We start from the raw sequence: 27,025 nt of genomic DNA, 5'->3' as shown, positions 1-27,025 counted from the left end.
GTTTCATGGGAAGGTTAGAAATTTAGATTAAAAAGTAGCAGGAGGCCAGAAATATCACACTCTGGGGCATGAGCATAGATTATATTCAGTAGAAAACTGAAGTAGGTTAAAGCTGGAATTAATAGCCTTGCTTCCATCATTCTCAGATGATCTTACTGTGGTGTTGTTTTTCAGCCGTTAAGTTGTGTTCAACTCTTTGTGACCCTGTGGACACAGCCTGCCAGGTTCCCCTATCCTTCTGGACTTTGCTCCGATTCATGTCCATTGAGTCAGTGATGCTATCCAACCATCTCATCCTCTGCCACCTCCTTCTCTTTTTGCTTTCAATCTTTCCCAGCATCAGGGTCTTTTCCAGTGAGTCGGCTCTTCACATCAGGTGCCCAAAATATTGGAACTTCATGTTCACATCAGTCCTTGCAGTGCATATTCAGAGTCGATTTCCTTTAGGATGGACTGATTTGATCTCCTTGCAGTCCAAGGTCTCTCAAGAGTCTTTTCCAACACCATAGTTCAAAAGCATCAGTTCTTTGGTGCTCAGCCTTTTTTGTGGTCCAGCTCTCACACCCATACGTGACTACTGGAAAAACCATAGCTTTGACTAGATGGAGCTTTGTCAGCAAAGTAATGTCTCTGCTGTTAAATATTCTGTCTAGGTTTGCCATAGCTTTTCTTCCAAGTAGCAATCATCTTTTAATTTCGTGACTGCAGTCACCGTCCACGGTAATTTTGGAGCCCAAAAAAATAAAATTAGTCACTGTTTCCCCATCTATTTGCCATGAGGTGATGAGACCAGATGCCATGATCTTTGTTTTTTGAATGTTGAGTTTTAAGTCATCTTCTTCACTCTCGTCTTTCACCCTCATGAAGAGCCTCTTTAGTTCTTCTCCACTGTCTGTCCTTAGAGTGGTATCCTCTTCATATCTGAGGTCGTTGATATTTCTCTTGGCAATCTTGATTCCGGCTTGTGCTTCATCCAGTCTGGCATTTTGCACGATATACTCTGCATATAAGTTAAATAAACAGAATGACAATATACAGCCTTGACGTACTCCTTTCCCAATTTAGAACCAGTCCATTGTTTCATGTCTGGTTCTAACTGTTGCTTCTTGACCTACATACAAGTTTCTCAGGAGGCAGATAAGGTGAGCTGGTATTCCCATCTCTTGAAGAGTTATCCACAATTTGTTGTTATACACACAGTTAAAGGCTTTAGCATAGTCAATGAAACAAAAGTAGATGTTTTCTGGAATTCCCTTGCTTTCTCTATGATCCAATGAATGTTGACAATTTGATCTCTAGTTCTTCTGCCTTTTCTAAACTCAGCTTGTATATCTGGAAGTTCTCAGTGTATGTACTGCTGAAGCCTAGCTTGAAGAAATTTGAGTGTAACCTTGCTAGCAGGTAAAATAAGTGCAATTGTCCAGTAGTTTGAACATTCTTTGGCCTTGCCCTTTTTTGGGATTGGAATGAAAACCGATCTTTTCCAGTTTTGTGGCTACTGCTGAGTTTCTCAAATTTGCTGACATATTGAGTGCAGCACTTTGACAGCATCATCTTTCAGGATTTTGAATAGCTCAGTGGGAATTCCATCACCTCCAGTATCAAAAACAAGACCTGGAGCTGACTGTGGCTCAGATCATGAGCTCCTTATTGCAAAATTCAGGCTTAAATTGAAGAAAGTAGGGAAAAACCACTAGGCCATTCAGGTATGACCTAAATCAAATCCCTTATGATTTATATAGTGGAGGTGACAAATAGATTTAAGGGATTAGATCTGGTAGACAGAGTGCCTGAAGAACTATGGAGGGAGATTCATAACATTGTACAGGAGGCAGTGACCAAAACCATCCTCAAGAAAACGAAATACATGAAAGCAAAGTGGTTGTCTGAGGAGGCCTTACAAATAGCTGAGGAAAGAAGAGAAGCAAAAGGCAAGGGAGAAAGGGAAAAATACACCTGAATGCAGAGTTCCAGAGAATAACAAGGAGAGATAAGCAGGTCTTTTTAAATGAACAATGCAAGAAAATAGAGGAAAACAATAAATGGGAAAGACTGGAGGTCTCTTCAAGAAAATTGGAGATATCCAGGGAACATTTCATGCAAGGATGGGCCATGATAAAGGACAGAAACAGTAAGGACCTCACAGAAGCAGAAGAGATTAAGAAGAGGTGGTGAGAATACACAGAAGAACCATACAAAAAAATGTCGTAATGATCTGGATAATCACAGTGGTGTGGTCACTCACCTAGTGCCAGAAATCCTGGAGTGTGAAGTCAAGTGGGCCTTAGGAAGCATCACTACAAACAGAGCTGGTAGAGGTGATCTTATTGTAAGGTTTTAGGAAATTGGGAAGTCTTGTAGTCTTTCTCAAAAAATAGAAAAAAGGAACATATCAAGGTCATTTCATATTAGACTTGTTAATAACAAACTAGGTATAAAAGACAATATTAGAGGTTTCATCTTTATGAACATGGATTATTCTCATTTTTGATGAACAGGTAAAAATTGTTAAATGAAATGCTTGCAGCTTTACTCCACTGGGTGTTGTGCCCTCCACGTGATCCCTGTGCGTGCACTGCATCACACCATCCTAACTGGTGTGAGTTAACGTGGTATAATTATTAAGGAAAAGCAGGTGACCACCTTAATAGATGTAGGGAAGCAAGTTGAAGGCATTTAATGTTTTAGGACCTTAAAAAAGCATTTGACGGCATTAATATCTTATGATAAAAACTTTTAGCAAGCTAGGAACAGAAGGGAACTTCCGTAACATGATAAATGGTATTTGTCAAGCACTCACAGCATACATCGTAATTAGTGGTGAGTCATTATAAACACTTCTATCAAATTAGCAGTTCAGGGTTATTTGCCATCAGTGTGTAGGAGGCACTGTTGCAATCTCTGTTCATCATTGTGTGGGAGGGCCTAGCTTACGCCGTAAACCAGAAAGAGAAAAGCAAGTCTAAGCTTTGGGAAACATGAGCTAAAGCTGCTTTATTTGTAAATGGCATGATGGGCTACCCAGGAAGTTGACTAGAATGTCCAGATCCATTATTAGCACTAATGAGACCATCCAGCAAAGCTGTGGGTACAAAGACAGTACGTCCAAGAATCTGTTTCTTATCTATAGGTTATGACCAGTTAGCAAATGTAATGAAATAAAGACTTCAGTCATAACATCACCTGCAACTTTGAAGCATCTGGATATCATTGTTGCAGAAGATGTTCAAGGTACTTGTAGATAACATTATCAGATACGATGGAAAGACATGAAGAGACAGAGGGCCAATATACCGTGTTCGTAGATTCATGAAGATGGTAGCTCTCCCAAAATTGATCTATAAGTTCATCGTAAATCTAATAAAAGCGTATTTTGGAGAAGCTGAAGAACCATTTTTCCTATTTGTAGGAAGAGCAAGTTTACAAATAGCCAGGAGAAGCGTAAGCGCGCCAGTGTAAGGGGCTGTGCCTTGCCAAGCACCCCGGGTCACTGCGCTCTGGTCATTGGGGTGGTTTCGTGTTGGCACAAGTGTGGTCAAATAGAGAACTCTCAAAGACCTCGCCTCCTCTTTGGGAATTTGTTTTCACTATAGAATGGAACCGACTTTAAATAAGTGGGGAGATGGTGGATTCCACAGGAGTTGCTCTTAGTTGACCATAGAGGAAAAAAACACCCGCTGTCCACCTCTCAGCACATGCAGAATTCAATTCTAAATCGCTTTACAATCCATCATGAATAGAAAGTCTTCCAGACTTCAGAGAAAAACGTAAGACATTACTGATATGACTCTGGGGGTAGAATACAGCCTCTTGAACTGAGAATTCCTAAAAGAGAGGAATGCTTAATGGAAACAATGTTTTAAGTTGACTCTTAAGGTAAAACTTACGTCTAATAAAAGAATTCTCAAAGGAAGTTAAAAGGCAAGCAGTGGGCTGGGTGGGGAATCTGCTCCACATGTAAGTAACAGAGGATTTGTGTTGATCAGATGTAAAGGCCTCAGTGTGACAATCCGGCAGGGGGAAATCTGACATACCGAGAGTTGGCCGGCATGTGAGGCAGTGAGAAGGCTCTGCGGGCGTTTGAAACCCACGCCTGGAGTCCAGCTCCCAAGCCTATAGTTTAGACGCATCATGAGTGCTTACATCAGCAGGTAGGTGAGAATGTTCATAGCACTATGGATCTGGTATGGCATTCGCATGTCTGTGAGAATGAGTAAGTCACAACCAAATACATCAAGATGAATGAACATAGAAAGTAGCATTAGGCAAAGAGAATTATCAAAGCTTAGATATTCTGATTGCATTTGTGTAACACTTAAGTCATGGGCAGAACTAACCTGATATATTATTTAGGGGTTTGTGCACATGTGGAAAAGTTCTGGAAAGCAAATAAACATTAAGTTTGTCGTTACCTGCAAAAGGAGTGGCAGAGGATTGTAATCAGCAAGGGGCTACAAAGTTTTTGGTATAATACTGTTCTCTTTTCTGAAAATGGGTGTGAGTGGTGAGCACAGGGCATATGCTCTTATTATTATTCAGAATGACATACGCTTTTTATGGGCTTCCCCAGCGGCTCAGCGTTTAAGAATCTGCCTGCAATGCAGGAGTTGCAGGAGATGCTGGTTTGATCCCTGGGTCAGGGAGATCCCCTGGAGGAGGGCATGGCAACCCACTCCAGCATTCTTGCCTGGAGAATCCCATGGACAGAGGAGCTTGGCGGGCTCGGACATGACTTAGCGACAAAGCACAGAGGAACCATGAATCTTACGCCCAGCTCTGTGGAGAGCATATAGTTGCCACCACTTTGTAGAGTTATTTGGTAGTTTTCCTTTTTTTCTTTTTCATTGTGTTCTCTATGTGGAGAAGGCGATGGCACCCCACTCCAGTACTCTTGCCTGGAAAATCCCATGGATGGAGGAACCTGGTGGGCTGCAGTCCATGGGGTCGCAGAGAGTCGGACACGACTCAGCGACTTCACTTTCACTTTTCACTTTCATGCATTGGAGAAGGCAACCCACTCCAGTGTTCTTGCCTGGAGAATCCCAGGGACGGGGGAGCCGTGTGGGCTGCTGTCCATGGCGTCGCACAGAGTCGGCCACGACTGAAGCAACTTAGCAGCAGCAGCAGCAGTGTTCTCTATGATCTGGCATTTTTCTTTTAAGTGTTAAAAAAAGGGACAAGGGACTGTAATTGTACATTGAGTACTTTATAGCAATTAACATAAATAAGCTAGATGTACCTATGTCAGCTTAGATGAGGTTTTAGTAAAATGTTGAGCGCAACAAATAAATTATGAGTGATACTAAGCTAGGACATCTTTTTAATAGCTCTTTCAAAATACGCCCAGCAATGCCCCACGGTGCTCTCAGTGTGTGCTTAGTCCAGGCTCTCTGTCTGTCTGTCTGTGTTTCACTTGCTTCTCAGCTCTTCCTCTCTCTCTGTCTACACACACGCACACCTCAGTCTCACAGTTTTTTTGGTTCCGTAACTATGTAGGTAGGTGTGAAAAAAGTACATGGGAAGAATAAGCACCCAAATCAAGACGGTGATTTCCCGTGAGGTGTAGACAAGGTGAGTGGTCGTGGCAGGTGCTGTCATTGTTTGCAAATGCATCGAGATTTCACGAATTTCTGGAGCACACAGAAGGGTCTGTGAGATCATCGAGTTTGAGAGCCACTGTTCTATAGCTTCAAAACCAAATTTTAAAAAAACTTATTGAGACGTCTCTTTTGTAAAAAATAGCAGATTCCCTGCAGTTGCCAGACCCACCAGAGGGAGCCCATATGATCCCTGCATCTCTGTAATCTGATTTAAATATACTAATTCAGAGGAACGTGCCTGGACCAGCGCTCAAGGAAGCTCCACTCTCCGCTGGTCTCGGGAAATGCCCGTGCTGTCTCTCAGGCAGTGCCCTTCGGGGGCCAGCGAGTGCTGGGGGTGGGGGCGGCGGGGGCAGACGCTCCGGGCTTTACCCTGCGCTCTTGGCTGCAGAGGCTTGGTTTCCTCTGGGTCCCTGCCCCGCTTTGATGACTTCCCTGGGTCGGTGTTATCCAGGGTCTTCCTGTTACATACACTCCTGACAGCCATGGATGGCTCATGTGAGCCTTCCTTCCTGTCCAGTTCTGTCTTCATTCTTATCAAAGAAATTCTAAATGCTACTTTCCTTCTCCCTATCTCCCTTCCTCCTTCCCTCCCTCCCTTCCTCTTACTTTCTTTTCATTTTCAGAATGTGTATATTTTTCTTGCCTTTGCTTTCTTGGCTCGTAGTTCTCAAACCTGGGTGTATTAACAGTCCTGGTTCATGACCAAGTTTTTGTTGATCTCGCAGGCAGATTTAAAACTTAAGAGCAAAGCAGCAAGTCTTGCAGAGGCATGTTTACTCACTTTAAAGGCCTCGCCCTTCCTACGGTGATTTCCTTGTACTTTCCTGAGTGTCAACGTATTCTTTCTCTTATGAAGTGATGGTCATAGTATTCAAAAATTTTGCCTCTTTTGGCAAAATAAATTGTTGCCAACCTTTTCTTAGTGCCTTGACTGTTTTGAAGTTTTTGCTGGTCTATGGAATACAAACCTTTAAGTCTTAATAACTGAAGGTGTTGTTACAGAGAAGTTGTAAGTATTTTATAAGTATGTAATTCATGAATATTCACATAGAAACAAAGGGGCATGTTTTCATAGAAGACATGAATGAAGATATACAGAGAAGTAAGCTTTTGATATAATTTTGACCACCATTATTGCTATATACTACTTCATTATGACCTCTGTGTCAAGCTCAGATTCCATCCCAGCCCCCTTTTTAATTTTTTAAAGCTTTTTTTTTTTTTTTTTTGCCATGCCGTGCAGCATGTGGGATCTTAGTTCCCCGACCAGGGATCGAACCTGTGCCCCCTGCAGTGGGGGCAAGGAGTCTTAACCACTGGGCCACCAGGGAAGACCCCACCTCCCTTTTTAAAGTAACCCCTGTGACTCCCCATTTCCCCTGTAGGAGGCCAGGTCGGGGCCCCTCCGTAGCCACTCACTTGTCTGCAATGACTTGATTCTGGTGGAGTGGACATCCTTCATTCAGCCTCCATCGTGGCCCACCCTTGTTAGAAAACCGCTCTCATTCATCATCAGAAAATTCCATTTTCCTCGCTTTGATGCTCTCTCCCACCTTGCAGATGGTTCATTAAAACCCTACTGTTCCTGGGCGGCTTTGCTGGGCGCCCCCGCCGTCACTCGCACCGCGAGCCAAGGGTAGCCTCTTTATTCTTGCTCTCTCCCCCGAATCACCGTGCTGTCTTTCAGTGAATGACAGGTTTTATCCTCCACCATGTGGTTATTGGGTTTCCTTAATAGCCTCATGCAGAGGGGCTTTATTGAAGGAGTTTTCATTTGGCCTTGATAGATTATAGTCACCATGTTTCCCTAATCTCTTCTTAAAAATCTTTTAGAGGAAGGACTCCCCCTGTCAGAGACACTTAAGCTGAAATGGCTTTTCTTTTTTAAAAAGTCTTTTTCTCTATCCAAATATTTACTTAGGTGTATCTCTTGACAGTGAAGCAGAAGGCAGCTGGTCACAGCCAGGACCCACCACACATTGAACTCGGGTAACAGTTGGTTTCTGGGGGACGGACTGGGGCTTGGAGACCCATCTAAAGCGAGCCCAGTCTCTGTTTTCTGTGGTGCTGAGCCCGTCAGAGGATTAGTTCTTGCTTCCCAGGTGACGTTAGTGGCAAAGAGCCCACCTGCCAGTGCAGGAGACATAAAGATCCAGGTTCAATCCCTGGGTTGGGCAGACCCTTGGAGCAGGGCATGGCAACCCACTCCAGTGTTCTTGCCTGGAGAATCCCATGGACAGAGGATCCTGGTGGGGTACAGTCCTTGGGGTCGCAAAGAGTCAGACACGACTAGAGTGACTGAGCACACACGCATGACAAGGTAGGAGCTACGGTCTCCTAGCCTGAGGTCCCAGTGCTGACCCCTGGCTTACTGCTCTTGACCTCCGGGAGCTCTCAGCACTTACTGCCCGGAGTTGAGGGTTGGTGCACGTCTGGTTTCCCCAGCTGGCCAGTCAGTGCCTTGAAGGTCGCTCTTTCTTCCTTGTGCCTGGTCCTGTCTCTAGCCCAGGGTCCTGCACCGAGAAGCAGTCAGTGGACGGGGCAGTCAGATACCTCCCTCGTTCTCCAGACGTCCACCGTGTCAAGGATGGCCGCGCGCAGCGTCAAGAACCCAGTGGGTCACCGTCCACTTCTCACTCCCAGAGCTGTTACTCCTGCCCCAGGCTTCCCGAGGAGGGCAGGGCTGGACAGCAAGGCAGAGGCAGGCTGTGACTCGATCACAGAAAACATACGGAATTATGAAGTGTAACACAGGGAGCTGGGTGGTGAGGGGCTGGCAAGTAAGACGAGAACCCTGGAGAGCATGGAGGTAACGGACCCGGGAGCAGCGGCCGCCCTCAGCCTGGGGCTGAGCCCCCAGAGGAGACCCCCACCCCCGACCACCACCCGGCCCTGGCCCCAGCTATGGCTCCCTGGATGGTGTAGTGGTCTCATGCTGATGGAGTTGCTGGATGTCTACGCTCTGGAAGTGACTGGGTATCTGCTTTCTGGGGTGCCAGGGAAGCTGTTTGAGGGAAGGGGTCTTGCAGGAAGCCCTGTGCCATGACACTGCCTGAGATGGGTGCTGGGGAAGACAGTCTGGGGCCAGGGGAGCGGGGTGGGGCTGCTTGCATGGCAGGGCAAGCGAGGCCCGAGGTTTTAGCACGAAGCCCCTCGCAGCATCTCAGCGACCTCTACTGAGCTTAACACCGCGCCACCTTGCAAAGAACAAATGCTTCAAGAGCCCAACTCAGTTTTCGCGGAGCAGTCAATGAAGGACTGGCTTGTCGAGAGGCAGTGGATTGGTAACTGGCAGAGTCAGCTTGCTCCCTCTCCTGAGTGTCTAGAAGGCTTCAGGGAGGCAGGCTGTTATTCATCCAGTGCAGGAGTGGCTGGGGAAAGTCACATTTCAGGAGGCAAAACCATTCGTCCTTGACGCTAGCTCAGGATTTCTGGGTATAGTTTCAGTGGAGAAGTCCTCCAGTTCCTGGTCCTCAGTGCCTGCAACGTATGAAGGCCGGAGGGTGGTTTGAAGGGTCAAAGCTCGTGCACCTGCGCCAGCAGCATCCAGAGAGAATCGGGTGAGGTCTTCTGTCTCATTCCTCCAGGGTCTCAGGACAGTCATTGCCATGTCTGCTCCCCACTTGCTGTTGGAGACCAGCAGGGACCTCACTTGGTTTTACTGAATCTGCATAATTACAGTAACAGTATTTTTTGTACCAGCTCAAGTGTTGTGCGGAAGCAGCAGAAATATTTCCACAGTGATATTATGCTGTTTCACAGTAGACTTCACACCTCGCTAGAAACCACATTTCTTGGCCTGCTGCACATTCCTGAGAGCTATTGTGTGGCTGGTGGTGGAATTTCACGTCCTCAGCTTGGTGGGTGCAGGTGGGGTGGGGACAGGAGGGGGGTTCTTTGCCGGCCTCCGAGGGGCCAGCAGCCCCCTGGCACTCACGTCCCATCAGACTGTTCAGCCAGACGCCCGAGTCTGCCCTTGGAAAGGTGAAGGGTGACACCTGCCATTTAGCCAGTAGCATGCCTTGGAGTTGGTGACGGACAGTGAAGCCTGGCCTGCTGCGATTCACGGGGTCGCAAAGAGTTGGACACGACTGAGCGGCTGAACTGACCTGATGCCTTTTCTTTGGTACTTTAAATATCCTCTCTCTGAAGCTCTGCCCTGGAATCTATTTTCTAGTGTCATCCTCTTGACTCAGCCTGGAGTAGGTCTCAGTGAAGTCATAAACTTGTCCATATGAATGAGTTTGGAAGATAAAATAGAGTTTTCTTCAACTAGATACGTCATCTAAATGCTGCTTCTTTTCAGCATGTAGTTGTTCAGACGCTAAGCTCTGTCCAACTCTTTGTGACGCCGTGAACTGCAGCATGCCAGGCTCCCCTGTCCTCCACTGTAACCTGGAGTTTGCTCAAATTTGTGTCCATTGAGTTGGTGATGCTATCTAACCAGCTCATCCTCTTCTCATCAGGTGGCCCAAATATTGGAGCTTTGGCTTCAGCATCCGTCCTTCCAGTGAATATTCAGGGTTTTCAGCTTTATTGAAACTTTATACAATGTTGTATCTGACTGACAGCATTTCATCAGAGCAGGGATTTCTGACCTTCTTTTACCATGTGAGACTGTGATGAGAGATTTGGACAACCTCCACAAATACACACATACTTTGTATATAGTCTAAGGGGTATTGTAGGCCCCTGGGTTGGATGGTGAAATTAGAAGTCAGTGTCCAAGGAGCCATTTCAGTCTCCATGTTGCTAATCTCCAGCCTACGTCTTAGCAAGTTAGAAGAGCCCTGCTCTCCAGTCTCATAATAACCCTCTTCCTACTTCTGCTGTTGCTGCAGCATTTCTCTTGGACCGTGTTGCTGGGCTGGGATTGTGTTTGGTGGAGGATTTCATGGACAGACTAGTTAGAGTTAACTTAGCCATAGGAGGGCGGAGGATGCGCCTAACTTGGGAATGACCAGGGGTTAGCCATCAGGTTGATTTGAGGATTGAGTTGAAGTCAGTTAAGGGTCAGAGGCCACCTAGGACTGGAGGGTGGGATGAGTGTATTTGGGGGATGCCAAAGGGACAGTTTCTGTGCAAATCTGAGAGCCTCTGTCGTGGGGCAGGGAACATTCCAGATCCAACAAATGGAAATAGTTCTGTGTTGAGAAGCTGGTGAGGCCCTGGTGATTGGGCTCAGGTACACAGTTGAGAGTATGGATCTTTTAGGAGCAGGTCTTACCACTCATCCGAGGAAAGCTGACTCCTGGAGGCCTGTTACATGCTGGGGTTCAGTCGTTTGCTGTACGTGTTAAGGTTCACGGCCCAGGCTTAAGACAGGGAAGGGTTACACCAGACACATGGAACATGGAACAGACAGCTCTCATGAAAGGATCTTGAGTGAGAGATGGATTTTCAGGGGGAATCTGGGTTTCCACCTCCAGGGCGATCTGTGTTTTTAGGACATGGACTCTTAGACGAGGTAAAAGACTCCTCGGTCGAGTTGGCCCAACTCTTTCACCTTTTCAGTGCAGAGAGAACCCTGTGGTAGTGATCACGTCTCACTGTGGGGGGGTTGGCATTGCGTCCGTGTAGAATATGTATCCATCAGTTTTGGCAATAGTGATGTAAATTATTCTTATTTGAACTACAGTGTCTTAAATATAATTTTAATATCTAGTTGTTAATGTTGATCCATTATGTGTTAACGTAGACTATAGTCTTTATTAAATAACCGGCAATAAATTCATCCATAAATAACAATACAACCAATAATGATTTTTTGTTGAAAGGTTCCACCAGCACTTAGAATCTACAACCAACCACAACACCACTGAAGATGTAGGGGTGGTTTCCTTCTTGTAGTGATTTCAGCTTTTCAAACGTGTTCCAGGGCTTTTGGGTGTTGTCCATTTGCATAAAGCACGATTTTGCAGAGGAGCAGAACCAATAGGGTGTGTGTGGGTGTGTGTGTATGTAGAGAGAGGGAGATGATGAGAGATGATTTATGCAAAGAGATTAATTATAAGGAAGTGGCTCACTTGCTCTTGAAGGCAGAGAAGTCCAGACGAAGGAGAACCGACGGGAGAGCTTCGGTCTGAATCCAAGTCTGAAGGCAGGAGGAGACCAGTGTCCCAGCTCAGAGACAGGCAGCCAGAGGGAAAGAATTCTTTCTTAGCCTTTATTCTATTCAGGTCTTCAGCAGACGGAATGAAGCCCACTCACACAGGGAGGGCCGTCTGCTGTGTTTCATCAGCTGATTCAGATGTTAATCTTATCTAGAGACAGGCTCATGGAAACACCCAGAAATAATGTCTAACCAAATGCCTGGTGACCCTGTGGCCCAGGTAAGTGGACACAGGATGAACCGTTGCGCTCCTGGTCGGCCTGACCCTGTAGTGGACGCCGAGTGCCTCCGGGAAGTTCTGGTAACTCCTCACCTGTATCCTATGGATGCCACACTTCTGAAACTCCTCGTACACATAGTCAGTTACTAGAAAATACATGAAAGTGTGCTTATACACGAGAGTGTTGAAAGTGTGCAACCACGCACTTCTCCCCTTCAGGGATGAGTTGAGGACCTGAGCTTTTGGGTCGTGTCTTTCGGAGCCCATCTACGGCCTTGGCATCAGGCATGGGAAATGTTTCTGGGAGCAGTGCCTGTCTCCCGAAAATGACACCAGTGTGGGGGAGTCCAGTCCTGACCCTGCATCTCGCTGTCTGTGGCCTGAGACGAGCTCTTGGGCCACTCTGAGCCTCAGTTTTCTTCACTGTCCTTCGTGGACACAAGACCACTCCTGAGTGTGGCTGGAGAGCCTGGCTGGTGCCCGAGTCTGCTGTGCTCAGCAGATATCTGCCCCTCGCCCCATGTTTGTCTTAAACAGAGATGCTGGTTAAGCGTTCGTCTACCTGTGTATCATCAGCATGAATCAGTAATCTCGTGGGACCTACTTTTTAGGTCTGATGTACTTTCTTTTTTTAAGCCACTGCTGTCTTTTCTGTGGACTCATTAGTCATGTCTTATGTCACCTTCCTCGAGGGGAGGCAGTAGAATTTAGACGGAGCCTTGCTTGGTCCTGTTACGTTTCACCCGCTGCTGACATCACCAACGAGCTGTCTAGCCGCCTGAAGAGGAAAATGCAATCTCCTTCCCTGCATTATCTGTCACCGTGGCCGGGGAAGACAATGATGGGAGAGTACGATTTTCGTGGGCCCCACAGTGGGTGATATTTTCTCCTCTGTTACATGATGGTTGTCATGAGAACCGGTTCATGCTGGGTTGGGGTGTTTTTTTGTTGTTGTTATCATTGTGTTTTGCCTCAACGCATCCAGACATTGAAGTTCTCGTTTAGTTTGTAGGTAACTTGCCTGCTTTGACATTTTGAAGTCCCTGATGTGTTCTCTGTATAGCCCAGAGCTTGGAGAATATTAATGTACGTAAGTCTTCCTAAGGAAATGGTACCCTACTCCAGCGTTCTTGCCTGGAGAATCCCACGGACAGAGGAGCCTGGCGGGCTACAGTCCACTGGGTCGCCGGGAGTCGGACATGACCGAGCACACACACACACACGCTTTTCCCACTAGAGCCCCTAGGAGAGCCCGAGAGAGAAAAGCGCCGACAGATGCCCTCCTCGAGACGTGTCCGAGTCCACCGTCCTTTGATGATGAAGCCCCAGGAGGCGGGCCGCTCGCTGATGGCGCTCGCCACGGTTCTGCGGGGCCAGCCTCCCACGTGCCAGGGGCATGCCTCCAGGGAGGTGAACGCGCGCCGACCGCAGGCTCTTCCTGATGCTAGCGTCTGGGAACACGCGTCCGTCAGGAACCGAACCACCTCTCGGATAGGTTCAGCCTGAATCGTCGCTCATGGAGGCTGGAGTGAGGCGAGGTTCGGAAAGACCGCATCGTCCAGTGCGGACCTGTCTGAGTTTGCCGTGGAGGTCTAGGGTGGGGGCTCCCGAGAAAGCTTGGGCGGAAGCCACCTGGAGCTTTAGCTTCTCGACCTCGTGGTGCCCGGCAGCCCGTGCTGGGTCCCGCTGCCTGGCGGAAGTAGCTTCTCCGCCTCCGAGGTGGTTTTGAAGCCTCGTTCGCCGCAGACGTTTCGGTTCCGCGTCTGTTCCCGTTACCGCCCTGGCACCAGCCTGGCGGCCGGGAGAGGGCGCCAGGCAGCTGGGGAAGGTGCCGCGTGCCCTGCGCGGGGCTCAGCCTCGCGGCGTCCCCTTCCCTGTGCTCAGCCCCGCACCTTGATTAATCGGCATGTGCTGTGTCTCCAGAAATCCGGAGAGTGACAAACCCGATTGAATATCAGTTAGCTAGAGCAGGAACGGGCTTCCCACAGAAACCCCAGGACGGAGCTGTGCTTGGCGGGGCCCTTTCACTCACGAGTTTCCCAAATAATGAAGGTCTCGCTCAGGGCCCAGTTGTTTAAAGAAATTAAAAACTGTGGAAATTAGCAGCCGAAATCCACTTGGATGAGCCTGCTATCCCTTTAATACGTCTGTCTGTTCATCTCACTAAGACATCCCAATCCTCCCTCCACAGTGATTTCAATACTTAATATTTGCTGAGATGCTTAAGTTGGATTTGAATAGCGTAATTGAATTTTTCCTGCTGCATTCAGGGGACAGGAAGGCTTGGGAGTCCCTATGGCAAGATATGTGAACGTGCTTATTTTTAGAAGTGATTCTTACATATTCCTCCATCCCTGAGCCAAGAATTAATAAGCAGTGGGGCTGCCAGGTAGAGGAGACTGTATTCATCAGAATCCCGGCTTTATCTGTCCCTCTCCAGGTGAATGGCCTGTGCCTGAGGCCCAGAGCTGGTCTGGTCTGTGACGGGTTTGGGTTGAGCCAAACTGGGCATAGATCAGATGCCATGCGAAGCCCCTCCTAAACAGGATTGTTGTAAGGTCCTGGCCTTCGTGGACAGCTTAGTGAGAGAGGCAGGTAAATTGGATGGTCCACACCATCTGGCCAGCACCAGGAGAGAGACATGGCCATGGCACAGAAGGAAACCTGTATCCCTGGAGTAGTCAGAGAAGGCTTACGTAGCATCTTAGAGAGGAGCTTGGAGCTCTCCAGGAGGGGCAGGCGTGGTGCTTCAGGGAGCATCAGCAGTAGACGGGAAGGCGGGAGGACCTGGGCTGTGATGAGTCCTGGAGCGGCCCGGGCCCAGAGGAGCAGTGGGGAAGGGAGATGGACGAGAGCTGTGAGCTGTTGGTGGAGGGCCTTCCATGTAGCTTTTTGGAGCATTAGTTTAAAAAGAGAGAGGAGTCTTTAGTTTTTAAGCATACGAGGGATGGCATCTGCAGACACAGAACAGACCCGTGGACGCTGGGGGAAGGAGAGGCCGGGACGAATTGAGAGAGCAGCATGGGAACATACACACCATGTGTTAGAGGGAGAGCCTGTGCTGTATGATGCAGGGAGCTCAGCCTGTGCTCCGTGACAACCTAGAGGGGTGGGATGGGCTGGGAGATGGGAGGGAGGCTCAACAGGGAGGGGATATATGCATACCTATGGCTGCTTCATGTTGATGTATGGCAGAAAGCAACACCTTATTGTAAAGCAATTATCCTCCAATTAAAAATAAATTAAAAAAGAAGCAGCCAATGCAAAAAAAAAAAAAAAGGATGTCATTGGTTTAGCAGTTTAGAAAAATCTGCCAAATAGCTGGTGGAAATGGAGCAGGGTAGGGCAAGACTGGTTTTGAGGAGACTAGATTATTTATAATTATCTAAGAACCAAGGTGGGTCAAAGTCCCCAAAACGGGGGACAGCAGATTGGAAAGGGGAGACTCCAGGGGCAATGCGGGGTTTACTGGGCTTGGTGGCTGCATGCGGGGAAGTGAAGGGAAAGGAAGGGACCATTCCCAGAGTCAGGGGTCACAGAAGGAGAGGCGTTTGGGGTGGGGTCCGGAGAGCTAGTGGACCTGGGACACGTTTGCGCGGAGGTTCTGCCGGCGCCCGTGTCCAGCGGGCAGGCGCGTCTGTGTGTGGGGGGTGGAGACGCAGACGCAGGCTCCATCACGGGTGGTGGCTTGGCTGCGCCCATCTCAGGCAGCGTCTGCAGAGCAAGATGGGTACAAGCTGGAAAAGAGGCCTGTGGAGTAGAAATACTTAACGACCGGGAGGAAGGAGAGGAAGCCGTGAGGAGAGCCACGGGAGTGCGGCCAGTCTAACCGCGAAGAGAAGGGCGGTTGCAGCAGGAGACGGGATGGAGGGCGTCTTGTTAGTTTTGCGGGCCGCTCTGTAAAGAGAATGGACCAGGCTTACTGAGCAGAAAGACCCAGGCAGAGGTCAAAGGTCCCTGGGACGTGGTGGTGGGGGGCGGTTTCCAGGTGAGAGCGGTGAGGACGGCGCGTTAGTGACACCTGCGGCCATCAGGAGAGGGTGTGCATCTAGTTTTCTCGGTTTTTGATTGAGGGTGGGCCCGAAGAGCCCGATTCTTTCCTCTCTGCGGCACGGGGCCAGCCCCCAGCCTGTGTCCTGGGCTCCAGCACCGCAGCAGGAGAGGTGGGTGGTTTCCTCGGCACCATGGTCAAGCTGAGATGCAGTGGGCGTGTGCTCTTGGGCATCCCACGTCCCTAGCGCATCCCTCTTGGGTTTCCTTGAGGGCCCTTGCGTGTTCAGAGCCCCCACCACATGGGTGTTATTTTGGTTATTCTATGCTCTGTCATCATCCTTCAGAGTTTCGTACGATGAGCACCATTACTAACCCACGTCTCTTCCTCCTGGAGGGTTTCTCCTGACCGCCTCTGGGTTTGAGCAGCGTCTCTTCCTGTTTCCCGCCTGCATGAGGATTATTGCTTTGTCTAAGCTCTTGAAGCATTTCCTTTCCTCATTTCTCCCCCCTTTTCCTTTGCTCCTCTCCCTCCCTTGGATGAGGAGGGCAGGCTGAGGTGCCCCGTGTCAAGCGCTGCTGTTGTGGTAGGAGCCACAGGGTCGCCAGCCTCCCTGTGCCCGGTGGTGCCCTCGACCTGCACGTGGCCTCCACCACCCAGCGCCTCCCTGTTACTGGGGCAGCATCGCTGTAGCTCACGCACGGTTCCAGAGCGGGCCTCCTCAAATAACCCGGCACCCTGAAGCACGTGCTCACTAGAAGATACTCAAAAAGCAGACTTTTAATCTTCATTCTTTGAAGGATCCATTGGCCCTTGTGCAACAATAATGGTTTAGTTGGGATAAACTGTCAACTGTTTCACGGACGGTGCCCACCGCTGCATCGCCGTGTCAGGTCAACTGTTTCATGGACGGTGCCCACCGCTGCATCGCCGTGTCAGGCCCACCGCTGCATCACCGTGTCAGGCACCACTGCTTCTCTCTGCTCAAGCCTTCTGTCCACTCCTTCATCCCATCCGTCTGACCATAGGCCCTCTGACCACTAAGCCAAATTGACGATCATGTGTATGCTGTCAGGGGAATAAGAGTAGAGCCCAGAAGGTGGGATCAGGGGCCAGAGTTTGGTTTCAGTTCACGCTTCATCACTTGCTGAGTACCAGTGGCTGGTTAACTTCTCAAAGTCTCAAGTTTCTTATATGAGAAATGGGGGAAAGAACAGGATTCTGAGAATTAAATGAACCCCTCAAGTAATAAGGTAAGCCCGCAGTAAGGTAGCAAATTAGTAAACGAGCAATAACTGTTAGCCAAGAGCAGTCCACGCTGCCACAGCAGCAAAGTCAGTTATAGGGTCCTCGCATCTGCTCAGGAATTCAGAGAGGCAGGGCGGGGGCGGGGGGATGTTTGCATTAATATGTAATGTGGACTGTATGGGTTAAACCAGTGATCAATGCATAATTTTAAAAGGTTGAATAGAAAAATGGCTGCCTTGGGAACCACAGAGCAGCCCTAAATAACTGCCTGGAATTTTGCTGTCATTCAAGCCCCATTTATCCTTGGCTGCCCATCGGATTTTGCATAGATGTATGTTATTCTTCTGACCATTTGCCTTTTTATTTGTGTTTTAAATGTATGTTTAAAATCTGGGCCGTTTTGCAAAAATCCTTTGGCTTTCTAAATTTCAAGTTTAATTGGCTTTTGCAATCCATTTTTATTCTTAAGCCTGATTAGAATTAATTTCTGGCACCTATTCTTTTCTCATTTGTGAACTACCTGCCCTGGCTTCTGCAGGCAGTTCTAGTAGGGGTGGAATTTGTATTCTGGGTCACTGAGGCTTCTGAAAGGACACTTAAGAAAATGTCAGAGAAATAGAAGAAATCCTAGTGGAAAAACAAATGGCACAGCCTATTGTGTGCAGTTAATGGAAATCTAATTTAGTTTTATTGCCAGTGGATGTCTCTCAAACAGAAAGCTAAGTGAAAGGCAGCCACTTCAAGCTCCCTGGAATCAAGGGTGAGGCGAGTGGTTTCGTCCCTGCGTGGTGGCCGCTTGGCTAAGTAGTCTCAGCTTCCCTGGGTCTGCACCTCTGCCGAGCCGCCCCCTTACTGGAGGTTGGCTCGCTGCTCTCGCGTCCTTTCCAGCTCCAGTTTGCTTTTCCTCTAGAAGTAAAAGCGCTGACTGTTTACATGTTTGTTGTCGGTTTTCCTCCTGTGCTGTGTTATGCCGATGGTGTCATGAATCACTGCTTTTCCTGCTTTCAGAATTTTCCAAACTTTAGTCTTTATTGTATGTTATGAGTATTTCCTTTGTTCTACCTATATATTGCGGACACTGTAGATACTAGTTTTTAAAAAGTAGTAAAATATTAATGTGATTCCAAAATTCAGAACTGTATAAACAATCTTACTTAAAAAGGGGTCCCTTCTGTCTCCGTCCCCTCCCCACCACCTCCTCTTCACTCCGCCTTGTTTCCCAGTTCCTTTGATTCTGCAGTCTGTTCCATTCCGCTTTCTAGTAGGCTGATGCTGCTAAGTCGCTTCTGTGCGACCCCATGGACTGAAGCCCACCAGGCTCCTCCATCCACCGGATTTTCCGGGCAACAGTACTGGAGTGAGGTGCCATTGCCTTCTCCCTTCTAGTAGGCAGTCAGTCTCATTTCTATTTCATCATTCCAATGGTGTTTGTTTATTTTTGTTTTATGCGAATGAACAGGTTCATTATATAGATATTATATATTATATATATTCACTTGTATCAGATCAGATCAGTCACTCAGTCGTGTCCAACTCTTTGCGACCCCATGAATCACAGCACGCCAGGCCTCCCTGTCCATCACCAACTCCCGGAGTTCACTCAGACTCAGGTCCATCGAGTCAGTGATGCCATCCAGCCATCTCATCCTCTGTCGTCCCCTTCTCCTCCGGCCCCCAATCCCTCCCAGCATCAGAGTCTTTTCCAATGAGTCAACTCTTCGCATGAGGTGGCCAAAGTACTGGAGTTTCAGCTTTAGCATCATTCCTTCCAAAGAAATCCCAGGGCTGATCTCCTTCAGAATGGACTGGTTGGATCTCCTTGCAGTCCAAGGGACTCTCAAGAGTCTTCTCCAACACCACAGTTCAAAAGCATCAATTCTTCGGCGCTCAGCCTTCTTCACAGTCCAACTCTCACATCCATACATGACCACAGGAGAAACCATAGCCTTGACTAGACGGACCTGTGTTGGCAAAGTAATGTCTCTGCTTTTGAATATGCTATCTAGGTTGGTCATAACTTTTCTTCCAAGGAGTAAGCGTCTTTTAATTTCATGGCTGCAGTCACCATCTGTAGTGATTTTGGAGCCCAGAAAAATTGTATAGAATATATTCATTTAAATATACTTTGGCCACACCAAGTGGCTTGTGGCATCTTAGTTCCCCAATCAGGGATCAAACCCGGACCCTCAGCAATGAAAGTGCAGAGTCCTAACTGGACTGCCAGGGAATTCTCAGATTCATAATATAATTTTCTCTTCTTTCTTGCATGAAAAGTACCATAGTAAGATTGCTTTTTCCACATAGTGGGGCTTGGTAGTTCTAGTAGGGGTGGAATTTGATGATAGACCACATATCATTTCAGAGTGGTTGTCCTCATATTTTAATTAATATTATGTCTTTTAAGTACTCCACAGTATGGATCAGTCAGTTCAGTCGCTCGGTCGTGTCCAACTCTTTGCGACCCCATGGACTGCAGCACGCCAGGCTTCCCTGTCCATCATGAACTCCCAGAGCTTGCTCAAACTCATGTCCATCGAGTAGGTGATGCCATCCAAACATCTCATCCTCTGTCGTCCCCTTCTCCTCCTGGCCCTCAATCTTTCCCAGCATCAGGGTCTTTTTCCAGTGAGTCAGTTCTTCACATCAGGTGGCCAAAGTACTGGAGTACTGTCTGGATAGCCCAGACTTTATTTAACCTCTCTCTCTTTTTTTGCGTGTGGACATTTCTTTGGTTTTCGGTACTTTGTAATTTTAGATAATGCTACGGTGAAAACCTCGTTATGTCTGTATTAATTCTGGAGGTGTATTCAGGGCAAATAGCCAGAAGTGGAAGAACGAGGTCAGGAGATGAATGCAAATGCAGTCTTGTTGGATACTGCCAGATTTACCTCCAGAATGGTCCCCCTGGTTTTCACTTCCATCGGCAGTGTGTGAGAGTTCATCTTTTCCCAGGCCTCGCCAAAAGAATGTCATCTTGCTTTTCAATCTCCGCCAACGCATTGGCTGAAAAACACCGAGGCATTGCTGTTTTATTCTGCACTTCTCTGTCCAAGTTCCTCTTCACAGGTTTAAGGCTCGTTTTCTTTTTTTTGGTGAATTATCTGTTCATGTATTTCCCCCATTTTTCTATGGAGTTTTTGGCCATTAAGCCAATGAGTTTATTCCACTGCCAGTCTCTCTTCTTCCTCTTTCGGGATACACTGCTTCTATTTTGTCATGACATAGAAAAAAGAGTTCATTAATAAGAAATTCCCTATGCTCTCCTATGTTTAAAGCTTTTACTATGGATTTGGTACTGAAAGCCCAGCATTGCTGAATATAAAATTCTTGGTCCATGTATTTTTTTTTTAATTGAGTTGTTTGAATATGTGGCCTCACTGTTCGTCGTTTGTATGCTGTTTCGGAAGTCTGATGCGAGGCAGGTGGCTTTGCCTCTCCAAGACGTTTGATCTCTTTGCCTGGAGACCTTGAGGATTCTTTCATCGTTGAGGTCTCATGCTTCTGCTGGGACGCATCTTCTATTTGGTCCTTCAGGGACCATCACCTGGTTCACATGTATCCTGCTCCACGATCTTGTGTTTCTTCTTTCGCCGACTCCAGTTATATAAATGCTGTTTCTTCTTTGCCTGTCTTCCATTTCCACTACCTTCTCTCGGATTCTTCTTTGTCTCTTTGTCATTTTCTTGGTTATTTCCTTGTTTTTCTTCAGGTCTTCTCTCTAAGTCTGCATTGAATCATTCCTTGTGTATCTTGTAATTTAGAGTTCAGTTCTGACATGATTTTCTTTTCCTTCTGTTTCTCCCTTGAGTTCACAGTTCTCTGTATTCTGTTCATGTTTGTTCTAAACATCAAGCAATTATTTATATCCCCAAATGCTTGTTTGAGCACATCTAATTTCATTTTCAAGTATCATCTTACACTTTTCTTCTGCTTCTTGGATTTCCTTTATTGGGGAAGAGGGTCATCGATTGAGCTGTTTTGAATGGTTTTACAATTTTTTAAATTCTTTTGTGGTAATTTTCTATAGTTCTGTAGAATTTTTTCTGTTCCTTTTTGTGGATTTTTGGTTGTATAGAAGGTTTTGCAGCTCTCTGGTGCCCTCTTCTGTTAGTGTAGCAAAGTGCAGAATCTTTAGTGGAATTTTTTTGTTTTAGAGGGAGGTGGGGAATGGTTTTATAAAGCCTCTAATTTTTTAGGTTTGTTTTATTTTGTGAAGCCCTAGACTTTCTCTTTTGTTTCTTTTATGCCTCCTTACCTAATGGCCAAAAAAATATCTTTTACTTTCTTTTGCCCCTTTCTCTGCCATTGTAACCATGCGTTTCGAAAACCGTGGTTTCAAATTGAGCACACATTTGAATCTCTTTTCCGTGGTCTCTGATCGGATCCACCAGGACGCTCAGGATTAGGATGCTTGCTCCGTCTGGCGCTGGTTTTCAGTCTCCTGGCCCCTCGCTAGACCCTGTCTTCTCTCTCCTCCTCAGCTTGTGCTCAGTTACTTCTCTCTTGAGTCCATCTCCCTCCCGGGCGAAGACCTGCTTTGTTGTTAAAGACGGGAGCATTTTATACAGTGGCTAAGCAGCTTCGGACCGATGACAGCTGTGACTAGTGACTGGTGATTGTGAAAACAATGTATTTAGTCACTGCAGTGTGCCAAGGATTCTATGCTTCTGCATTATTTTATTTAATTATCATAAAGTCTCTTTTCTTCCCCACTTTCTGAACCACTCCCTGAAACTTAGCTCCTGTATCACTTTTTGGAGTTTGAAAGTGAAAGTCTCTCAGTCGTGTCCGACTCTTTGTGACCCCATGGACTATAATGTCCATGGAATTCTCTAGGCCAGAATACTGGAGTGGGTAGCCTTTCCCTTCTCCAGAGGATCTTCCCAACCCAGGGATTGAACCCAGGTCTCCCACATTGCAGGCGGATTCTTTACCAGCTGAGCTACCAGGGAAACCTGAATTTGTTGTAGCTTATTGGACAGTAAATGGCAGAAACACGTTTCCAGCCTTGTCCTGGCCTTTGGGGTCACAGGGCAACAAGTGCAGGGCGCGTCCGGCCTCAGAGGCTTCACAGGGCTTCATGCCTAGACTGTCCTTTCTCACCAGGTGGTCTCAGGTCATGTTGTAAGGATGGTGAAAACCCAGTTTGCTGGTATTTCCAGTGGCCCGGAGGGTCATGTGTCTTATAAGGAAATGGCATGTGAATAAGTTGGTGCAAAAGGAAAAGAGGTGATCAGCACGATCAGAATGGTGTCTTTAATTTCCTAAAGACTGTCCATTACATGTGGCACAGGGCCTTGTTCAACGCTGATACCAAATGAATGTCAATTTCAGTATGTTCACTGATGATAAGACTTCAGTTCAGTTCAGTTCAGTCGCTCAGTCGTGTCCGACTTTTGCGACCCCATGAATCGCAGCACGCCAGGCCTCCCTGTCCATCACCAATTCCCTGAGTTCACTCAGACTCACGTCCATCGAGTCAGTGATGCCACACAGCCATCTCATCCTCTGTCGTCCCCTTCTCCTCTTGCCCCCAATCCCTCCCAGCATCAGAGTCTTTTCCAATGAGTCAACTCTTCGCATGAGGTGGCCAAAGTACTGGAGTTTCAGCTTTAGCATCATTCCTTTCAAAGAAATCCTAGGGCTGATCTCCTTCAGAATGGACTGGTTGGATCTCCTTGCAGTCCAAGGGACTCTCAAGAGTCTTCTCCAACACCACAGTTCAAAAGCATCAATTCTTCGATGCTCAGCCTTCTTCACAGTCCAACTCTCACATCCATACCTGACCACTGGAAAAGCCATGGCCTTGACTAAACAAACCTTTGTTGGCAAAGTAATGTCTCTGCTTTTCGATATGCTATCTAGGTTGGTCATAACTTTTCTTCCAAGGAGTAAGCGTCTTTTAATTTCATGGCTGCGGTTACCATCTGCAATGATTTTGGAGCCCAAAAAAATAAAGTTGATTTTATTAAAAAAAAAAAAAGATGATAAGACCTACTGAGTTTCATTTCCACATTGTGGTTTTTGATATAGACTGGTGAAGACACTGTTTTAATTTATTTGCATTATTCCTCTTGGTTTACAGTTATTTGCTGGCATAAAAGATGGAGAAAACCTGCAGCTTTTTGAACAGAGTTCCCGCTCTGCACATAAACAAGAGACACATACGCTGGAGGCCACGAAGCTCGTCGAGTTTGACCTTAAGCAAACACTTACCCGGCTTATGACACATATCTTTGGAGACGGTAGGTACTAAATGCCTTTGTCTTTGGGGGCTTAAATATTCAATAGTTATCATCTTCCTGAAATCATTAACCCTACTTGTGTCTAGAGTTTTTGTTCTAAGTTGTAGTTAATGGTTTCAGTCCTTAGTGAGATAGAGCTTATGGATTTCCTGGTTCATTCCATGTGAGGAGCAGGAGGATATGAAAATGGAATTAGCTGGAGAAAGAAAAATGATTACGGCTTTTGATAAGAATGATAATGAATTGAGATCAGTCTCATCAATGGAGAGGAAGTGAACAGGCTGATTAATGTCGGAATATTAATATATTATCATTGGTCAGCCTTGATCGATGGCGCAGGATTCTTAACTGTGTGAGCGAGCGCAGCGGAAGATTTTACACTCTGACACACTGATCACCACTGTCAGCAGCAAAATACCAACAGTTTCTTGGAGGGAGAACAGTGTTTTTAAGATGTGGATTCTCACTTTAATCACTTGCTGCCGGGGACCAGCCCCGGCTGAACCAGGGTATTCGAAGGAGAGACGGCGTAGGCGAAGATCAGGAAACAATTGCTTAATTAAATGTTAATTAAGGATATAAAGAGTAATAGAATGAGGATAGCTCAGTAGGAAAATTCAGTGAAGAAAAGAGGCTGAAATAAGGATAGCTCAGTGAGGAAATTTAGTGGAGAAAAGCTGTTGAAATAAGGATAGCTCAGTGAGGAAATTCAGTGGAGAAAATAGGCTGAATAATTCAGCCAGAAGGTAAGAGAAAGAACGACATGGTGAGACCAAGTTTCGGTGAACAAGGCCCGCACTTTATTTTTCAAAGTAGTTTTTATACCTTAAGTTATGCACAGAGGATAATGGGGGAAGGGGTAGAGTCTTGCAGCAAACCAGGCTTTCTTCCTGCAAACTTACCATATGCAAAAGCTTAGGTGATTTGCATCATCTTCTGGCCCGGAGGCCTGTTAACATTTTAAGACCTTTTCTTCAGAAAACTTATTTTTCTCTAAAGGTGATTGGTCAGGAGCCACCCTCCAAAAGCATTAGATAAAGTTGCATTCGTACAGCGCAAAGGTGTGGTGGGCTACAAAAAGAATTAACTCAAGGGTCCCAGGTTACAAACATTAAAGCTAATATTTACACCAATTATATTAACCAATACACTGCCAGGGACACAGCAGGTAAGGGATATGGAAACTTAGCAGCAAACATTGGCCCAACAAGTGAAAATCCCTTCACCAATACAATTTCTAATCAATCTTTTAACTACTCAAAAGAATCTGTGTTTAGACAGTTTAGAACATCTCCTGCCTCTCACAGTTGGGAGGCTCTGAACAATCACATGTGGCCGGAAAAACCTATTCAGGCAGGCTAGAGGATTTCCAAAGGAGTTTGTAGGTTAAACACTGTCACACCCAGGAATTATTAACTGGAGCTGTAAGCTAACTTTTTTCAGAGAGGTAGTGGGGGACAGCCCCCCGTAAAGTCAGAGGTGTAGGTGAAAGCACAAAGCAGAAAGTAGGCAGACTCTGGTTTTGGGGGTATATGCTCGAGAATTTCCAGGGGGACTCCTGAAGCTCGATCCCGCCTTTGCGTATGCCGAGCCTCCTTCCTCATGACCTTTGTCATGGGCGGAGTTCCTCACGCTGGCTACCGGCAGTGATAGAATTTCCAGTTGAGCTATTCCAGATCCTGAAAAGTGCTGCACTCAATATGCAATATGCACTCAATATGCAATATGCCGGCTCCCGGCATCTTGCCCTTCATTCTTTCTCTGAGAAATTGTAACGTTTCCATTTCCCCTCCAACTCTTTCTGATTTACTTGAGATAATATTTTTGTCTGTTTGTATAAAGACGTAAAGAAAAGGGGAGATTGTTCCTTAATTACGGCCTAATTTTTTTAAGGATTTTGTTCATTCATTCATTTGCTGTTGGCTCTGCCGGGTCTTTGTTGCTGCGCGGGCCTTCTCTAGTTGCGGTGAGCGGCCGCCCCTCTGCTGCCGTGTGCAGGCTGGCTTCTCGCCGCCGTGACTCCTCCTGCTGTGGAGCGCAGGCTCTTGGGCTCAGGGCTCAGTAGTTGGCTGCAGCCCGTGGGCTCGGTAGTTGCGGCTCACGGGCTCAGTTGCTCCTGTGGCAGGTGGCATCTCCCAGATCAGGGATCGAACCCACGTGTCCTACAGAGGCAGGCGACTCGTCACCACTGAGCCACAGGGAGACCCCTGGGATCTGCATTTAAAAATGTTTAGAAAATAGAAGGCCTTCGTGGTTAGGGTCGTCTTTTATTCTCGTACTCTTGTGAGCTTTTTAAAAGAACAGGTTCTTTATCGAAGTGTGATTGACAAAAAGTGAACTATATATATATCTAGAGTGTATAATCAGCTACGTTTATAATGCAACAAACAACACATTTACACAGTTTTATGAGTCTCGACATTTGTGCACACCCGTGAGACCACTGTGGCGTCGAGCTGATCAGTGGGTCCGTCCCCCCAGGCCCCCTCTGGTGCCTCGTAGACGCGCCTTCCTGCGTGTCCTGTGTCTCCTCACCCCGGGCAGCCGGTGACCTGCGTTCTGCCACTGCGGTTGGTTTGCTTCTGGGTTTACACGGGTGAGGCCTGTGCTGCGTATTCTCCCGCCCCTCCTGCCGGCACCTTCACGTAGCGCGATTATTTGCAGATTGATCCGTGTTGCAGCGTAATGTCAGCGGTTGGTTCCCTTTTTCTTGATGAGCAGTGTTCCTGGCGTTACCTGACCATCCGTTGAGAGACCTTTGGCTTGTCTCTAGTCTTCTGCGGTTACAGGTGAATCTGTGCATATTCACCTACACGTCTTTGTCTGGACTAATGTGTTCATTTCTTTTTGTTAAGTGCCCAGGAGTACCATGGTTGGATCATTTGAGGTGAATTTTCACTTTCTAGGAAGCCGCTAAGCTGTCCAGTAGCACATGGAAACTGCTTGTGCTCCGAGGTGGCCAGGCGCTGAAAGTTTAGCCATTCTGATAGGACAGGAGTGATTTGTCAAATAAACATTAGGCTACATAAGTAACTCTTCCAAATGAACAAGGAAAAATCAACCTGTGAGAGAAACGGGTGATCATGAAGGCAACAAGTGACATGGTTATTAGTAGAATGACTCTTGAATGTGTGAAGAGATGCTCACTCTCGTTAGTAATCAGGAGAAGCACATGAAAGCTACCTGAGCCGCCCTTAGTCGCTGTTCATGTGTGAGAAAGCTGAAAACCCAGCAGCTGTGAATATCGACATAGATATAAACATGGGCTACAGCACACAGCCTGGGCCTTTCAGGCGTCTGCAGCGCTGTCCCCCTGGGAGCTTGGCCACCCGCTCGCTCCTCCTGTGCCCCTCCCTTTCCCTACCTCTAGATTTCCCTACTTATGTGTGAGCTCAAATATGCAGTTAAAGAGTCTGATTATGATTTATTAAGCAAGGTTTCTTCAAATATCTTGACTGTTCATGTTCTATTTAAGAAACCACTAATAACCCCATATATTGTGTATATTCATACTTTTTTTAAAAAAAGTACATCAATTTCATGCTACTGTCTTTTTCTAGGAGGCAGAGAGTGGTACTACAGAGAAGGTCCAAACCAGGCTTTCGA

The 27,025-nt window shown here is 46.9% G+C and overlaps 1 protein-coding gene across 7 annotated transcripts in view; it reads left to right on the top strand.

Moving 5' to 3' along the window:
• FARS2 (phenylalanyl-tRNA synthetase 2, mitochondrial) overlaps nucleotides 1–27,025 on the top strand; it is a 307,704-nt gene that overhangs the window by 54,148 nt on the left and 226,531 nt on the right. For all 7 annotated transcript variants that reach the window (XM_027525048.1, XM_027525046.1, XM_027525047.1 and 4 more), the window contains one exon: nucleotides 23,260–23,419. In XM_027525048.1, coding sequence (XP_027380849.1) covers nucleotides 23,260–23,419 — 160 coding nt within the window. The remainder of the gene's footprint in view (nucleotides 1–23,259; nucleotides 23,420–27,025) is intronic.

Source organism: Bos indicus x Bos taurus, chromosome 23 (genome assembly GCF_003369695.1).
Source record: "Bos indicus x Bos taurus breed Angus x Brahman F1 hybrid chromosome 23, Bos_hybrid_MaternalHap_v2.0, whole genome shotgun sequence".
In the NCBI taxonomy this organism is placed as follows: Eukaryota; Metazoa; Chordata; class Mammalia; order Artiodactyla; family Bovidae; genus Bos; species Bos indicus x Bos taurus.
This window is presented reverse-complemented; position numbering and strand designations above follow the sequence as displayed.